Source organism: Chiloscyllium punctatum, chromosome 10, assembly GCF_047496795.1.
Source record: "Chiloscyllium punctatum isolate Juve2018m chromosome 10, sChiPun1.3, whole genome shotgun sequence".
NCBI classification, from domain to species: Eukaryota; Metazoa; Chordata; class Chondrichthyes; order Orectolobiformes; family Hemiscylliidae; genus Chiloscyllium; species Chiloscyllium punctatum.
Genome location: NC_092748.1, coordinates 118,278,274 through 118,295,331, shown reverse-complemented (window position 1 = coordinate 118,295,331; position 17,058 = coordinate 118,278,274). Strand labels below are relative to the sequence as shown.

At 43.6% G+C, this 17,058-nt stretch overlaps 1 protein-coding gene across 1 annotated transcript; it reads right to left on the bottom strand.

Moving 5' to 3' along the window:
- Positions 1 to 976: 976 nt before the first annotated feature.
- LOC140482497 (keratin, type I cytoskeletal 18-like) lies at positions 977 to 16,961 on the bottom strand. The gene is made up of 8 exons (XM_072580040.1): positions 16,237 to 16,961; positions 12,324 to 12,406; positions 8,686 to 8,842; positions 7,642 to 7,806; positions 7,047 to 7,172; positions 3,775 to 3,989; positions 3,185 to 3,228; positions 977 to 1,792 (listed from the first exon to the last, which is right to left on the bottom strand). Exons 1-8 carry the CDS (start codon positions 16,597 to 16,599, stop codon positions 1,695 to 1,697), a joined length of 1,251 nt encoding a protein of 416 aa, XP_072436141.1. The 5' UTR covers positions 16,600 to 16,961; the 3' UTR covers positions 977 to 1,694.
- Positions 16,962 to 17,058: the final 97 nt, after the last annotated feature.

The following is a 17,058-nucleotide window of genomic DNA, read 5'->3' as shown; positions in this document are numbered from 1 at the left end:
AGATACTTCACAGGGCCCATATAGCACCAGACCGATTGGCAAAATTTAAGGTAGGAGCATCTCCAATGTGTCCCAAATGTAAAACAGAGGTGGGCACTCTTGTACATTGCTTATGGACCTGTCATAAGATCCATAAATATTGGACTAAAGTAACAAATGCCCTGACAGAAACCTTGGGGATGGAAATTAGAGTGGATCCTGTATCTCTCCTTTTGGGCTTTTCAAGCTTACCCTCCCTGGATGAGCACGGGAAGAGAATATTTTCCATTCTCTCTTTCTATGCAAGGAAAAATATTTCGGTAAACTGGGTGGCTGAGGGCCCTCCTGAACTCTTGAAATGGCACAGAATAATCCTGGAATATATTCCCCTTGACTTCCTTACAAACATGGTGCACCAAAAAAACAAATTATTCTATAAAAGATGGCAGCCCTTCTTGAATCACACAGATACAGATATTTTGGCCATTCTATCAAGAGACAACGACCCTGAGACAATTGAGACAATGACACTGGCTGGTCCGGGGGCCCCTGGGAGAGGAATCCCACACGAATACGGGTTTTGTTACGATCTGATGTTAACACATTCCGAGCATGTACTTTACTACTCAATTTCTGTGTTATTCGTCGTTTTTTTCTTTTCTTGAATAATATAAGAGATTTAATCATACACTCTAGTTAGTTGTAGGTTAGATTAGTAGTTAGTTGAGTTTTGTCTTTTTTTCTTTTCAGTATCTCTTCTTTTGTTTGATAGATTTTGGCTATTATTTATTTAAGATTTAATTGTATATCAATGTTTATACTTGGGTTTTTTTATTTGTAAACTTGTAAAAACATGTTAAATTTTCAATAAAAATATCTATATAAAAAAAGGAATGTTTTGAGTGGTTTGGCCTAGTCCATAACAAAATACTGTGTAACAATACCCAGTCTTTACAATAGAAATAAGTTATAAACTCAAATCTTTTATTGGAGCAGAAGTATAGAAAACAGATACAATCAAATCAGATCCCATCATTGCACTCTGCATATTGCTATAATTAGGGAATTGCTATTTTCATCAGAAAGAATAGTTTTTAAACCTCTTTGGAAAACCATGGGAGATTATACAGAGCACATTGGAAGATATGTTGTTGGCTCCCCATCAATTTGAAAATGAAAGCAGAAACTTGCAATCAATACATAATGATATGAGTTAATACATTGGCATACATGATGACTATATAGTATTAAGTGAATACATAATAGGAGTACACTGGAAAGATATTGTTTAGACTGAATGCTTTGGAGCTATAGTGAATGTATGGGAGTGTACAGTGTTCATGCAGAAAAAGATGGGAGGACTTGGCAGCCATGCAGGAAAGCATGACACTACACCAAACATTAACCCAATTCATCAGACAACTGCCATTATAATGCTGTGAGGGAACCTCTACAGCAAACACATTCATGTGTCTTTAATAGAAACAATAACTGGCTCTTTATCTAAGCACATTGCCCCTTTCACACAGATATAGCATGCAACATGTGAACATAGCCAATCAGCAGCCTTCACCCCACCAGCCAGCAGATCACCTGAAAGAAACAAGATCAGAATAACATCCCTAGAATCACCAGGCATTCCCTTTTACCATGGATTATTTGCTTGAAATGGATTTGAATGCTTTTCTGAAACTTTCTCCACATGAGGAAGATTTTTAATTCAGAATTTCTTCAGATTCCTGTTGCTCCGAAACCACTCTCCCATCTACGACCTGCTGGGAAATTATGATGACTTTCTTAGTGGCTTTCCTGTCTGCAATAGAAGGAGATTAGTGAGTACATGGCATTGTATGTGAATACACAGAGTCACGTGAATATGAAGGAGTACACAGGAATATGTGAGAACACACAGTAAGTAACAAACCCGTGAGAGTAAATTGTGAGTATTTGGGAATGTATGAGGGTGAACACTCAGCTGCATTGTTGTGCATACAAAAATAAATAATAATAAATATGCTAGTGTACCTATGCACTAGCTTTTAGATATCTACACATACCCCCCTCTCCAACCCACCGCAACATCTAATAAATTCCAGTATTTTTCTCAGATTTAAAGTGGATGACCTCACATTGCTCTACATTGTCTTTGATCAGTTATTGTTTGATGTGCTCACCACACCTACCACGTCCATTTTCCACATAACCAAATTTCTGTACTTCTTAACTTTGTGTTAGCTTAGATTTAAATTATCTTTGCTCTCAACCAAGTTAATAATGTAGGTGGTGAAAAGCTAAGGCTCCAGTACAGACCCTTAGGAGACATTACATATCACAACCATCGTTACCTTTTCTCTCCTCACCAGTTACTGACTCATATCAATCCCAGTTCCATGGGTTTTCATTTTGAAAGTAACTTTTTGTATGCAAACTTCTGGAAGTTCCCACAGAGAGCATCCAGAGAGATAGTCCTGTCCACCATGCTAGTGCACTCCAAACGTTCAACTAGATTTGGCAGACAATGCATAAATCTAAATCAACTCTGATTAATCATGAACACTGGTCCCAGAGGTTAATCACATTATGCCAGTCAAATTCCATGAAACCTGCCCACAATTGATGAAGGATTGACTGGTCTGTCATTACCCAGTCCCTGTCCTCCTTCTTCAATAATGGAGGGACATCTTCAAATCTTTAATCCAAGGGGCATCATTTCAGAATCGAGAGAGATTTGGAAAATTCAGAAATGTTTGCCTGCAATTTACTCACCCATTTATTTTACACATATATGGTCCTGGTAATGTGTTGATTTTAAGACCCTGTGTTTTCCTACTACCCTTTAATAACTGATATTGGGTCTATTGAAGCCCTCCCAATGCGTTTCTTTCAGGGTTTCTTCTATCTAAAAATATGTCAATGGCTGAAATGTACTGGATTTGATACCATGCACAGGAGAGTCTGGGTTAAGTAGTTGATTCCAAGTGGAGCACTGTTGAGCTATTTCAGTTGGCCTAGACAGGTGAATGTCCTCGTGCAAGTTTTCCCTCCAGACCTCATTGACCCCACTTCCAGTGAAGTATCATTATTGTGCATGATCATTGCTGCCTGTAATGTCTCTGACAGTTCAGTAGTATGTTGAGACCCTCTATCATGTGATAGGGCCTGTTGGGCACACCAGATGCTCTGAGCAGAACAGTCACCAACTCACCTCCAGTGCTTGAATCAGGAAGTTTTCTTGAGTGATCTGTTTGACTGTTGGAAAACAGAAACATATTTGAGCACAGTACATGGAGACAGCTGGTTTGGGTCACTTACTCGGTGTATGAGGCTTCATCATTTGATCTACCAACCTGGACAAAAATTCACATCTAAGACTGTCTGACTCATCAATCCCTGGAACAAATCAGACAACAATGGTAGTAATTATACCCATAATCCTATGTGTCCCAGAAACCATCATGTCCACCACATGGTTTCCCAGCAAAAGTCCAGATGCCACACCTGTCCTGGGAGTGTTTGATAGGGACAGTGTAGAGACAGCTTTACTCTGTATCTAACCCTGTGCTGTCCCTGTCCTGGGAGTGTTTGATGGGACAGTGTAGAGGGACCTTTACTCTGTATCTAACCCCGTGCTGTCCCTGTCCTGGGAGTGTTTTATTGGGGACAGTGTAGAGGGAGTTTTACTCTGGATCTAACTCCTTGCTGTCCCTGTCCCAAGGGTTTGATGGGGGACAGTGTAGAGAAAGCTTTACTCTATATCTAACATTGTGCTGTAGTTCTGGAGTGAGGCTATTTTACCCTTCAGCATCCAGGAGGCGACGATAAGTTTCGATCTCAGCTTGCAGTTTCATCTTGGTGTTGAGGAGGTTCTGGTACTCCAGGTTCTGAGCTTTCAGTCTGTTATGGCAATCAGCGAGCTGCTCCTCCAGCTGCTGGATGGTCTGGTTCAGGGATTGTAGCTCTGCGGCCAATCGCTGGTCAGTGTCCTCCAGAGTGTCCTCCAGGGAACTGATCTGATGACAGGAGAATGATTCAACAACATATTTATATCGCACCTTTTGCTTTGTAAAATGTACTTCCATAAGCATTATCAAACACACTGAGCCAAATAAGGAAATATAGGGCCTCTTGCGGAGATATTTGTATCATCGATAGTCACAGGTAAGGTGCCTGAAGACTGGAGGTTGGCTAACGTGGTGCCACTGTTTAAGAAGGGTGGTAAGGACAAGCCAGGGAACTATAGACCAGTGAGCCTGACATCAGTGATGGGCAAGTTGTTGGAGGGAATCCTGAGGGACAGGATGTACATGTATTTGGAAAGGCAAGGACTGACTCGGGATAGTCAACATGGTTTTGTGCGTGGAAAATCATGTCTCACAAACTTGATTGAGTTTTTTGAAGAAGTAACAAAAAGGATTGATGAGGGCAGAGCAGTAGATGCGATCTACATGGACTTCAGTAAGGTGTTCGACAAGGTTCCCCATGGGAGACTGATTAGCAAGGTTAGATCTCATGGAATACAGGGAGAACTAGCCATTTGGATACAGAACTGGCTCAAAGGTAGAAGACAGAGGGTGGTGGTGGAGGGTTGTTTTTCAGACTGGAGGCCTGTGACCAGTGGAGTGCCACAAGGATCGGTGCTAGGTACACTACTTTTCGTCATTTATATAAATGATTTGGATGTGAGCATAAGAGGTATAGTTAGTAAGTTTGCAGATGACACCAAAATTGGAGGTGTAGTGGACATCGTGTTACCTCAGATTACAACAGGATCTTGATCAGATGGGCCAATGGAAAGAGACATAGCAGATGGAGTTAATTTAGCTAACCATGAGGTGCTTATTTTAGTATAGATTACTAGATATTACTTACAGTGTGGAAACAGGCCCTTCAACCCAACAAGTCCACAATGACCCTCTGAAGAACAAACCACCCAGACCCATTCCCCAACATTTACCCCTTCACCTAACACTACAGGCAATTTAGCATGGCCAATTCACCTAACCTGCGCATTTTTGGACTGTGGGAGGAAACCGGAGGAAACCCACACAGACATGGGGAGAATGTGCAAACTCCACACAATCAGTTGGCTGAGGCAGGAATTGAACCCGGGTCTCTGGCGCTGTGAGGTAGCAGTGCTAACCACTGTGCCACCGTGCCACCCACGGGAAAGCAAATCTTAACAGGACTTATACACTTAATGGTAAGGTCCTGGGGAATGTTGCTGAACAAAGAGACCTTGGAGTGCAGATTCATAGCTCCTTGAAAGTGGAGTTGCAGGTAGATAGGATAGTGAAGAAGGCGTTTGGTATGCTTCCCATTATTGGTCAGAGCGTTGAGTACAGGTCATGTTGCGGCTGTACAGGACATTGGTTAGGCCACTGTTGGAATATTGCATGCAATTCTGGTCTCCTTCCTATCGGAAAGATGTTGTGAAACTTGAAAGGGTTCAGAAAAGATTTACAAGGATGTTGCCAAGGTTGGAGGATTTGAGCTATAGGGAGAGGTTGAATAGGCTGGGGCTGTTTTCCATGGAGCGTCGAAGGCTGAGGGGTGACCTTATAGAGGTTGACAAAATTATGAGGGGCATGAATAGGATAAATAGACAAAGTCTTTTCCCTGGGGTGGGGGAGCCCAGAACTAGAGGGCATGGTTTAGGGTGAGAGGGGAAAGGTATAAAAAAGACCTAACGGGCAACTTATTCATGCAGAGGGTGGTACGTGTATGGAATGAGCTGCCAGAGGAAGTGGTGGAGGCTGGTACAATTGCAACATTTAAGAGGCATTTGGATGGGTATATGAATAGGAAGGGTTTGGAGGGATATGGACCGGGTGTTGGCAGGTGGGACTAGATTCGGTTGGGATATCTGGTTGGCATGGACGGGTTGGACTGAAGGGTCTGTTTCCGTGCTACACATCTCTATGACTGTATTAGTACAGGTGACCAAAAGGTCAGTCAAGGATAGAAGTTTGAAGGAGGAGAGCATATGGAAAGAATTCTCGAGCTCAGGGCTAGGGTGGCTCAAAATACAACTGCCAATGGCTGAATGATTAAAATGAGGAATGTTCGAAAGGCCAGAATTGGAAGAGCACAGAGAACTTGGAGAGTTGTGGGGTTTGGAGGGGATTACAGATCAGAAGGGCTAAGCCCACACCAGGTTTGGAGAACAAGGATGAGAATTTGAAAAACAAGGTGGTACTTAACCAAGAGCTAATGTAGTTCAAGCAGCAGAAGGAGTGATAGACGAGCAGGGCGTGATGTGATTTAAGACAGTTTCTTGAAATGGGTGAGAGGCTTGTTCACCAGATACCAGGAGATGTTCACTCTGCCAAAGCCAAAGCAATCTCTCGCCCATGTGCCAGGCACTCTGCCTGGGCTGAGTTTAAGCCAATGATCTGAGGAAAGGTTTACACCTAACGTACTTGACCCAGTTACCAGCTGGGAGAACAGGCTTTCATTCACTGTCAGGTTCCTACACAGATAGATCTGAAATCTGGAAAGATGATGGGAACATTTGTGATTGGGCTTATTTAAATTGTTCACTGGATGAGGGCATCACTGGCTGGCCAGTATTTATTGCCCATCCCTAGTTGCCCCTTGAGAAGGTGCACAATGCCTTTGGGGGGGTAATTTCAGGATCCTGACTCAGTGACACTGAAGGAACGGTGATATATTACCAAATCAGGATGGTTTGGTGGGGAACTTGCAAAGGGTGGTGTTCCCATGTATCTGCTGATCCTTGTCCTCCTAGATGGAAGTGGGCATGGGTTTGGAAGGTGCTGTCTGAGGAGTTTTGGTGAGTTTCTGCAGCACATCTTGTAGATGGTACACACTGCTGCTACTGAGCGTCGGTGGTGGAGGGAGTGGGTGTTTGTAGATCTGGTGCCAAGAGGAAAGTGTGGGGTTTGAAGAGAGAAAGGGTGGGGCAGGGTGTGGGAGACAGGCAGACAGACAGACAGACAGACAGACAGACAGAGAGAAGATTGTGGGTGAGAAAGAGAGAATGGATTCAGTGCTGAACACCGATAGCACCTACTGCTTTCCTGACTGTGTTTGAGTTGTGGGCTTACCATGGCCATCAACGAACGTTGCTCAACCTCCAGGGATTTGATCTGGCGCCGGATACTGCTCAGCTCATTCTTTGTTGCCTGAAGAGCCTCATTATTCTTTGAAGCTTCAAGAGAAGCAGCATCAAACTGGGAAAGAGTGAGAATAGATATTATTTATATAACCGAACACACATTGCCAGACAGTACAGTCATATATACTCTCTCTCTCTCTCTCACACACACACACACACACTTCTACACTCATACACAGGGGGACACACACACAGATACACACGTGACACAGATATGTGCACAGGGACACATGCACACAGTTACAAACACTCACATATACAGAGAATCACACTCACATACACAGATAGACACATTCACACAGATACATACACTCACATGTACATAGATATACACCCACACACAAACACAGAAACAGGTACACACAAATGCACACACACACACTCAATATACACAGACACATGAATGCACACACACAGATACACACACAAAACACATACACAGAGACACGTACATGCAAATTCACAAATATTCTGAGACACACCCACACTGCCCAAATCACACAGAGCTCCCATGTCTTCTATACCTTCTTTCTGTAACATTCCTCCGCATCCCTTTTGTTCTGATCAGCCAGAGCCTGATATTCCTCACGGACACTGTTGATAATTTTCCCAAGATCCTCATCATCGGAATTTTCAACCTCCACTGAGACACTGGAATTTGCAATTTGCTTTTTGAGCTCATCCACATCCTGCACAAACAAAGGGAGAGAGGGAAAAAGAGAGAATTCGTAATTGAAAGAGGGACTGAAAGAGATTATGTAAAACTGAGGGAGGTCTGCACCATTTGGGGATGCCTCCTTTCCAATGAGATGTCAGACTGACTCGTCATCTTCCTTATTCAGTGGATATCAAAATCCCATGGATGCTGCCACATTCACTATTCTCCAATCTCCTGACAAATCTTTTTCCATGAACCAACCTCACTAAAATAATTTATCTGATCATTTTGGGTTGTTGCTGAGCACAGAGTACTGCCCCATTATTTTTCGTTTACTCTTTCACAGGATGTGGACATCACTGTCGAGGCCAGTGTTTATTGGGCAAAAGTGAGGAGTGCAGATGCTGGAGATCAGAGTCAAGATTCGAGTGGTGCTGGAAAAGCACAGCAGGTCAGGCAGCATCCGAGGAGCAGGAAAATCGATGTTTTGGGTGAAAGCCCTTCATCAGCATTTATTGTCCAGGTCCTAATTGCCCCTTGAACTTAGAGTCTTGCTGTGCCATTTCGAGCGGGTGGTTAAGAGTCATCCACATTGCTGTGGGTCTGGAGTCACATGTACATCAGTCTGAGTAAGGATAACAGACTCCCCTCCTAATAGGTGAGCCAAATGGGTCTTTGTAACAACTGGTGATAGTTGCCATGGTTACCATCATAGAAACTAACTTGAGGTTCCAGATTTTTAGTAACCGAGTTAAAATGTCACCAGCTGCAATGATAGGATTTCAACATGTATGCCTCGGGTAATAGCCTCAGTCTGTAATTACCACACCAGTGATGTTACCACTCTGCCACCATCATCCCTTCATCCCAACTGGTGAAAGGTGCTACATTAATGCACTTATCTTCTCACCTCTTGGTGGTTCTTCCGGAGGTAACTCAGCTCCTCATTCAAGGCCTCGATCTGGGACTCTAACTGCATGCGACCCATATTGGTGTCATCAAGGATTTTCCGTAGCCCATTGAGGTCCTGCTCCACTGATCGTCCCAGGTCCAACTCTGATTGCCACCTAGAGACCAATAATCACTGGTTACAAAGCAGTCTTGAACAATGACCCCAGTGATCCAGTGAGCCTGGTGCTGGAGAGCTTTCCAGAGGTTACAGTCTGAAACATAAGACTTTCACAGATCAGAAAGAAGCCATTCAGCCCTTCTTGTCCATGGCAGCTCTTTGAAAGAGGTATCCAATTGGTCCTAAATCCCCTCTTCCACTTTTAGCCTTGTGAATTTGTCCTTTTCAGGTATTTACCCAGATTCCTTTTGAAAGTCCTGGAATTCTGCAGCAGCAGATGGACCCCAATTGACCAATCATGTCTGTACCTGCTGTTTAGCCACTCACTGATCTTTACCCATAATCCTGTTTTGTTTCCCTTTTTTCTAATAAGTTCTCCAACTGTTTTTGGAAGCTTCTTTTGAATCTGCTCCAACTGAGAGCAGCATGTTCTGGATGATAACAACTCGCTACTTTAACTTTCAATGTGGCACACTTGTGTGTACTGGAAGCTACATTAATAAATACAGGACCATGGACTTTTGCAGACGGAATGAGCATGTACATGCACTGTGCTTTATTTCAATTCAGAATACGTGACAGCTTTTCCCTAGCTCATTTCTCATTGTTAATGCCTTGACACATCAACCTACCCAACTTCACATTTAAACAAAGCTTGACAGTGAACTGTCAATCATCATCTAACTGATTCATTCTCTATTAACCAGAGTCCACTTGCCAACCAAACAGCACTCTCCCTTCACCCAGTCTAAATGTTATTTTACTTTTACATTGGTGGTTCTTACAAATTGTCCTGATAAAACAAAGAGATTTCAATTAAATGTGTCTTTTGTTTCACCAAAGCCAAGTTTTGCACCCTCAAGTAAAATAAATCTCCATTCTATTTCTTTGACCAGTCACATTCAGTCTATATCCTTCTCGTTACTGACCCTCCAGGCACAGGAAATAATTTCTCTTTAATTACTCTGTGAAATCCACTCATGACTTTGAACACAGGAACTTCAGAACAGAAAGCCATTCAGCCCATCATGACTGCTCTACCATTCAAGATCCCACACTGTCTCCACAACCCTTCACATCATTAGTCTATAGAAACCTATCAGGCAGAATTTCCCCTGGCCTTCAGCAGCAAGGGCAATGGAGAGAAAGTTGGGCAAATATGGGAAGAACTGAAAAATCAGATTCCCGACATCAGGTAAAAAAGAATCTTAATTTCTCCTTTAAAATTAGACCATCAGAAATAGGAATAGTAGCAGGCTATTCAGCCCCTCGAGCCTGCTCCGCCATTCAATTGACTCATGGCTGATCTGACATTCCTCATGTCCCCTTTCCTGCCCTTTCCTCATAATCCTTGATTCCCCAACTGATCAATAATCTCTCTCTCTCAGGCATAAATATACACAAGGACTCTGCTCCCACAGCTCCCTGTGACAAGGGGTTCGAAAGACTCCCAACCCTCTGAGAGAAGAAATCCCTCCTCATCTCAATCTCAATTTGGTGCCCCTTTATTCTGAGACTGTGCCCTCTAGTCTTGGACTAACCCATGAGGGGGAACATCCTCTCAGCTCTGACCTGTCAGCATTTCAATGACAGATTTTGAATCTTGCTAATGAACCATGACTACCTTATTTCCATATATTTGTGTCTCATTGTTGGCTAATTCTGAGCAGTCTCCCATTCTCTCTGCCTGTTCCAGCGAATTGGATGGTGCCAACTGCTAGTATAGCATTGAGACGTTTACCCAAACACCGGTGTTAAACCTCTGACTGAACCTTCTCTGCTCAAAGGAGAAGAATGGGCGGCACGGTGGCACAGTGGTTAGCACTGCTGCCTCACAGCGCCAGAGACCCCGGTTCAATTCCTGCCTCAGGCGACTGACTGTGTGGAGTTTGCACGTTCTCCCTGTGTCTGCGTGGGTTTCCTCCGGGTGCTCTGGTTTCCTCCCACAGTCCCAAAGATGTGCAGGTCAGGTGAATTGGCCATGCTAAATTGCCCATAGTGTTAGGTAAGGGGTAGATGTAGATGTAGGGGTATGGGTGGGTTACGCTTCGGCGGGGCGGTGTGGACTTGTTGGGCCGAAGGGCCTGTTTCCACACTGTAAGTAATCTAATCTAATCTAATCTAATCTCTCCAGTGTCCAATTATGACATTGAATGAATCATTTGTGAGCTGGGATCATGAATTTGAGTGGTTGAAAAAAATTTCAAATCTCAGGCTCCATTCAGTGAAGAGCGAAGAGTTCTTTCCTGTATCCTGGACAATATTCAAGCTTCAATCAACATTATTGAATATGATTATCCATTTATGATAGCATTCTTGTCTATAAGATCTTGCAGTGTGCAAAATAGCTGCCTGGTTTCCTAAATTATAGCAAAGGGTTTTCTTCAAAAAAATACTTTATTGGGTTCATTTGAGCTCTGCAAAGTGTGATAGAAATGAAAGTTATTTCTTTTAAAATTAAAGGACTTTCCTAAACCAATATTCTCACCTCCCCTCGTAGGTTTTCACCCGTCGATGCTTCACCCCACTGCCTGCTCTCCATGTGCGATCAGACTATTCACCCATGCCTTTGCTAAACACAAAGCCTTGGGGTAATATGCCCACTCGAGGTGGAGTCTGGGAGGTCACTGTTCAGATACCAGCTACTTCTCAATCTCTATTGCAAAGGGTTATTAAGATCAACTGCATCACGAAACGCCAAATTGCCCTGGAATCAGAAAATCTAGCCCCAAATGAGAACAAAATAAAAAATACCATGGATAGGATAAATAGATGAAGTCTTTTCCCTAGGGTCGGGGAGTCCAGAACTAGAGGACATAGGTTTAGGGTGAGAGGGGAAAGATATAAAAGAGACCTACTTTTTCACACAGAGGGTGGTACGTGTATGGAATGAGCTGCCAGAGGAAGTGGTGGAGGCTGGTACAATTGCAACATTTAAAAGACATTTGGATGGGTATATGAATAGGAATTGTTTGGAGGGACATGGGCCAGGTGCTGGCAGGTGGGACTAGATTGGGTTGGGATATCTGGTCGGCATGGATAGATTGGACCAAAGGGTCTGCTTCCATGCTGTACATCTCTATGACTCTATGACCCCCCACAGTTAGCTCTGTATCAGGACATTAATCTACACACATTCAGTCAGCTGTGTCTTCCATCCCTTGGTCCAGAGGGGTATCATCTCAGAATAAGAGGTCACCCATTTAAAACAGGAATGAAGAGGAATTTCTTTTCTCAGAGGGGAGTGAATGTGTGGAATTCTTTACAACAGTAGAGTGTTGAGGCTGGGTCATTGTGTTTATTCAAGGCTGAAAGAGATGGATTTTCAGTCAGGAAGTGAATCAAGGCTTATGGTGAAAAGGCAGGAGAGTGAGGTTAAGAATGATCGGATCAGCCATGATCTTATTGAATGGTGCAGCAGACTTGATGGGCTGTAAGGCCTACTTCTACACATTTTATAATCCCTGTCCCACACTTACTTCACTTTGAAATCGTCCGACGCCAGTTCACAGTTGTCCAGCTGCAGAGTCAAACCAGCGTTGTCCATAATGGTTTCCTGGACCTGCAGAGAAATGAGATTCATTGATACAAATATCACCCATTAATAAATCAAGAGCAGCCCGTTTAGTTGCGCAGTCACCCATTTCACAGTGAGAGACAGCTAACGGAACATAAAACATGCACACTCCATAATAACTGAATGTCGCAATATCGTGAGTAAATTTGCTTTTATTCATTTATGAGATTTGGGCATCATTGACTGAGCCAGCATTTATCCCCCGTCCCTAGTTATCCCTTGAGAAGGTGGGGGTGAGCTGCCTTCTTGACCCGCTGCAGTCCATGTGCTGTAGGTTGACCCACAATGTCCTTAGGGAGAAAATTCCAGGATTCTGACCCAGTGACAGTATATATTTCCAAGTCAGGATGGTGAGTGGCTCAGAGGAGAACGTACAGGGAGTGGTGTTCCGAAAGTCGTCGTGGGTTTGGAAGGTACTGAGGGTCTTTCGTGAGTTTCTGCAGTGCATCTTGTAGATGGTACATACTGTTACTACTGAGCATCAGTGGTGGAGGGAGTGAATGCTTGTGAATGTGGTGCCAATCAAATGTTTGTCCTGGATGGTGTCAAGCTTCTTGAGTATTGTTAGAGCTGCATACATCCAGGCAAGTTCCCCTCCAAGAGACTCACCATCCTGAGTTGGAAATATATCGTTGTTCCTTCACTGTTGCTGGATTAAAATCCTGGAATTCCCTCACCCCCACCTTCTCAATGGGCAACTAGGGACAGGCAATAAATGCTGGGCCCAGCCAGTGGCACATCCCACAAATGAAAAAAGCCCATGAGTATTCCATCACACTCCAGACTTATGCCCTATGGTTGGCGGACAGGGTTTGGGGAGTTGGGAGGTGAATTATTCGCCAAAGTAATTCTAGTTTCTGACCTGCTCTTGTAGCCACTGTGTTTATGTGGTGAGTCCAGGATATTGACAGTGGAGAATTCAGTGATGTTAACGTCATTGAATATTAAGAAACAGTAATTTGATTCACTCTTATTGGAGATGGTCTTGATAAACTGAATGTCTCCCGTATTGAACAATCCCAGGATTTTGTGATACTTTGGCACCAAAGCATTTCTGACATCCACCCCATAATAAGAACAAAAGTGAGATACCAAACAAGGCACGAGTCAGCCAAACCACTGTGTCACGTTCATACACTAAATTTGAAATAACATTAAATAAATATAGACTTAGGTTAATTGGGTGTGGGTTGAGGAACTTTCAGCTCAGGACTGTAATTATCAGCATTTACTTTCTGACTTGCGTCAGAAGATGTATTCCAATGTGTAAAATTAATATTTCCATAAATTGTGCAGCTAGAATCTGATATAATATTTATTGTTCCATCAATTACCTGATCACAGTGGCTCAAAACAGAGTGAGAAGACAGAGTGAGATAGAGGGATAGAGACAAAGGGAGAACGAGAAAGACGGAAAGCAAGAGAGACAGAGAAGGACAGAGAGGGCTACCTGTTTACAAAGACAAAACAATTTAGAATTCAGAAAGAATATGGTAAATGCAAGAAAATATTTGAGTATATATCAGTACATGTGCATGCATTTAAACTCTTCCACAATTTCTGTCCACAAATTGGAGATTTGTCACATTAGGCAAATGCGTAAATCCAAAGAGGCATTGCATGCCACCACTGGCATTAGTGTGCTATTACATTTTACAGGGGCAGATTCCAGTTGAGCTGTAAACATTGGAATCCTAAATGGAGACAAGATGCAAAGAATAAACCAGGGTCTGAATGAGATCTGAACACTGGGTCTTACTTTATTCACCTTTTTAAGCTCATCTCACATGAAAGCAAAATCTTAGAATCATCAAATGTTGACAGAAGGAAACCATTTAATCCATTTAGGCAGAAGTGGGTACTGCAGATGCTGGAGATTTAGAGTCAAGTTTAGAGTGGTGCTGGAAAAGCACAGCAGGTCAGCAGCATCCGAGGAGCAGGAACATCGATGTTTCAGGCAAAAGCCCTTCATCAGGAATGAGGATTGAACCCATTTAATCTAAGCTGGTAGTGTAAGAGGAATTTCGCAAGTCCTACCCAGCCCTGTAGCCCTGAAGTTTCTTCAGATTCAAATTCCTTTCTGAAAGCCTCGATAAACCCTGCGTCCCCCATACTCTCTGACCTTGCATTCTAGATCCTAATGACTCAATGGGTGAAAAGGTTTTTCCTCACGCCATTGGCTTCTCTTGTCAATCATCAAAGATCTGTGTACTCTGATTTTCAACTCTGCATTAATGGGAACAGTTTCTCCTGATCTGCTCTGCCTAGACTTCTTGTATTTTTAACATCTACTTCAAATCTCCACTCAAAATTCCAATCCTGATATGAACAGACCCAGCAGTCCCTTTCAATCCAGTCACTGAAGTCTTCATCCCTGGAACCAGAGTCACAAATCTGTACTGCACCCTCTCTAATACCTTCCCACCCTGCGGGCCCAGAATGGAGCAGAATGCCCCCTTGTATTTTACAAAGGTTCTCTCTTGTATTCTGTGCCTTTACCGATAAAGCCCAGGATCCAGTGTCCTCTTTTATCCCCTTTCTCAGCTTGCCTGGCCACACTTTACAGACAAGCCTGTTTTGTGGCATTTTATCAAACACCTTCTAGAAGTCCAATTACAGCACAGCATCTGCATTACCCTCATTGACCTCTCAAAATACTCCACCAAGTGGGTTAAACATAACTTGACCTGAACAAATTGATGCTGGCTTTCTTTAATCGTCTGCTTTTTTATCCAAGTGCCTGTAGAATTTGTCTCTGTTGAGTATTTCAGAAAGGTTTCCCACCCCTGACTGGCCTGTAGTTTCTGTGATTATGTTTACACCTTTCTGTGAACAAGGACATAATGTTTGCAATTCTCCTGTCCTCTGGGACCACCCTTCTACCTGAGGAGGACTGGAAGGTTATGGCCAATCCTTTCACAATTTCCTCTCTCAATTCCCTCAGTTTCCTCAGCTACATCTCATCTGGTCCTGGTGATTTACCAAGGCAGCCCACTAATAGATCTCCTTCATCAATTTCAGTCCATTCAGTATCAAAAATAGTCCCTCTTCCATCACAACATCAGTAGGATCTTCTTCCTTGATAAAGAATTATGTAAACTATGCATTTTGTACCTCAGCCATGCCCCATTAATCTGTTTCCTGGTCTCTACTTCACAAACACTCACCATTTAAGTTATCACCATTTTGCTAGCTCAATGCTCTATTACTATGTTCTTTTAGGAAGGTGATTATCTAAAGGTATTATCACTAGATTGTGAACCCTGAGACCCAGCTAATACTCTGGGTTCAAATCCTGCTAAGGTGGAATTTGAATTCAGTTTTTTAAATTTGGAATTAGGAGCCCTATGATGACCATGAATTTGTGGTGATTGTCAGGAAAAGAAATCTGGTTCATTAACATCGTTTAGGGAAGGAAACCGTCTTCCTTACTTGGTCTGGGCTCCATGTGACTCCAGACCCACAGCAATGACTCTTAGCTGCTGTCTGAACAATTAGGGATGGCCACCAAATGCTAGCCTAGCCAGCTCCTCTCATTAATGAATAATTCAAAAATGCCAAGAGGAGAATTTTAGATTCCCTCTAATGTTAGCTGCCAGTCTTTGCTCACCCCCTCTCTTTAGCTATCAGGTCTCCTCTCTCACTTCCCTCCTGTATCTATTATATTCTGGCTGATTGTTGTTTGTATTGTGAATTTCACATCTGCGTGCACCCCAGCCTTGAACTTTGTCAATTCTTTGAAGTAAGAAGTCTAAGAGAACGCTCTGGGGACACAATCTAAGCAATGGATTGAAGAGTCTGAGGCAGTTACCCACCTGTTTGCAAAGATCCACCACCGGCTTCTCATAGGAGTTCCAGTTCCGAGCCAGGTTACCTTTCTGAGCCAGGTGGGCCTGGATCTTGCCCTCCAGCTCCTTGTTCGAACTTTCCAAACGCTTCACCCTGTTGAGGTAAGTGGCCAGTCGCTTGTTTAGCCCCTGCAGCTCATCCTGCTGGTTGAAGGTGTTGTGGACTCCGATAGTGCTCAGGTTGCCCACGCTGCCTGGGCTGTAAGAAGCCACTCTCACATTCCTGCTGATGTCCCCGTGTAGGCTGCGGGCACTGTTCTGCCTCCTGGGGGTCAGGCCCATCACCATACTGCTGGAGCTGGCGGTCCGGCTGAACGGCTTCTTGTTCATCTCGATCCGGGGTCAACAGCCACCGCTCTCGGGGGATAACTCTGTGTGTGTAGGGCTGTCTGAGCAAGGCTTCACTTCACTCTCTCTCCCTCTCTCTCGCCCTCCCTCTCTCACTCTCTATCCCTTTCTCCCCTCCCTCTCTATTCCTTCCTTCCTCCCTCTCCCTCTATCTCTCTCTCCCTCTATCTCTCTCTATCCCTTTCTCCCCCTCCCTCTCTATTGCTTCCTTCCTCTTCCTCTCCCTCTCTATCTCTCTCTCTCCTTCTCTCTCTATCTCTATCTCTATCTCTATCTCTCTCTATCTCTATCTCTCTCTATCTCTCCCTCTCTCCCTCTATCTCTCTCTCCCTCTGCTTCTCTCTGGCTCAGGTGTGACTCGGATTATATTTACCTGAAGTTGTAGGTTTGGAGTGATAGGTGAACAGACCAATCAGAGTGTAGGGAATACCCGCTCCCTGA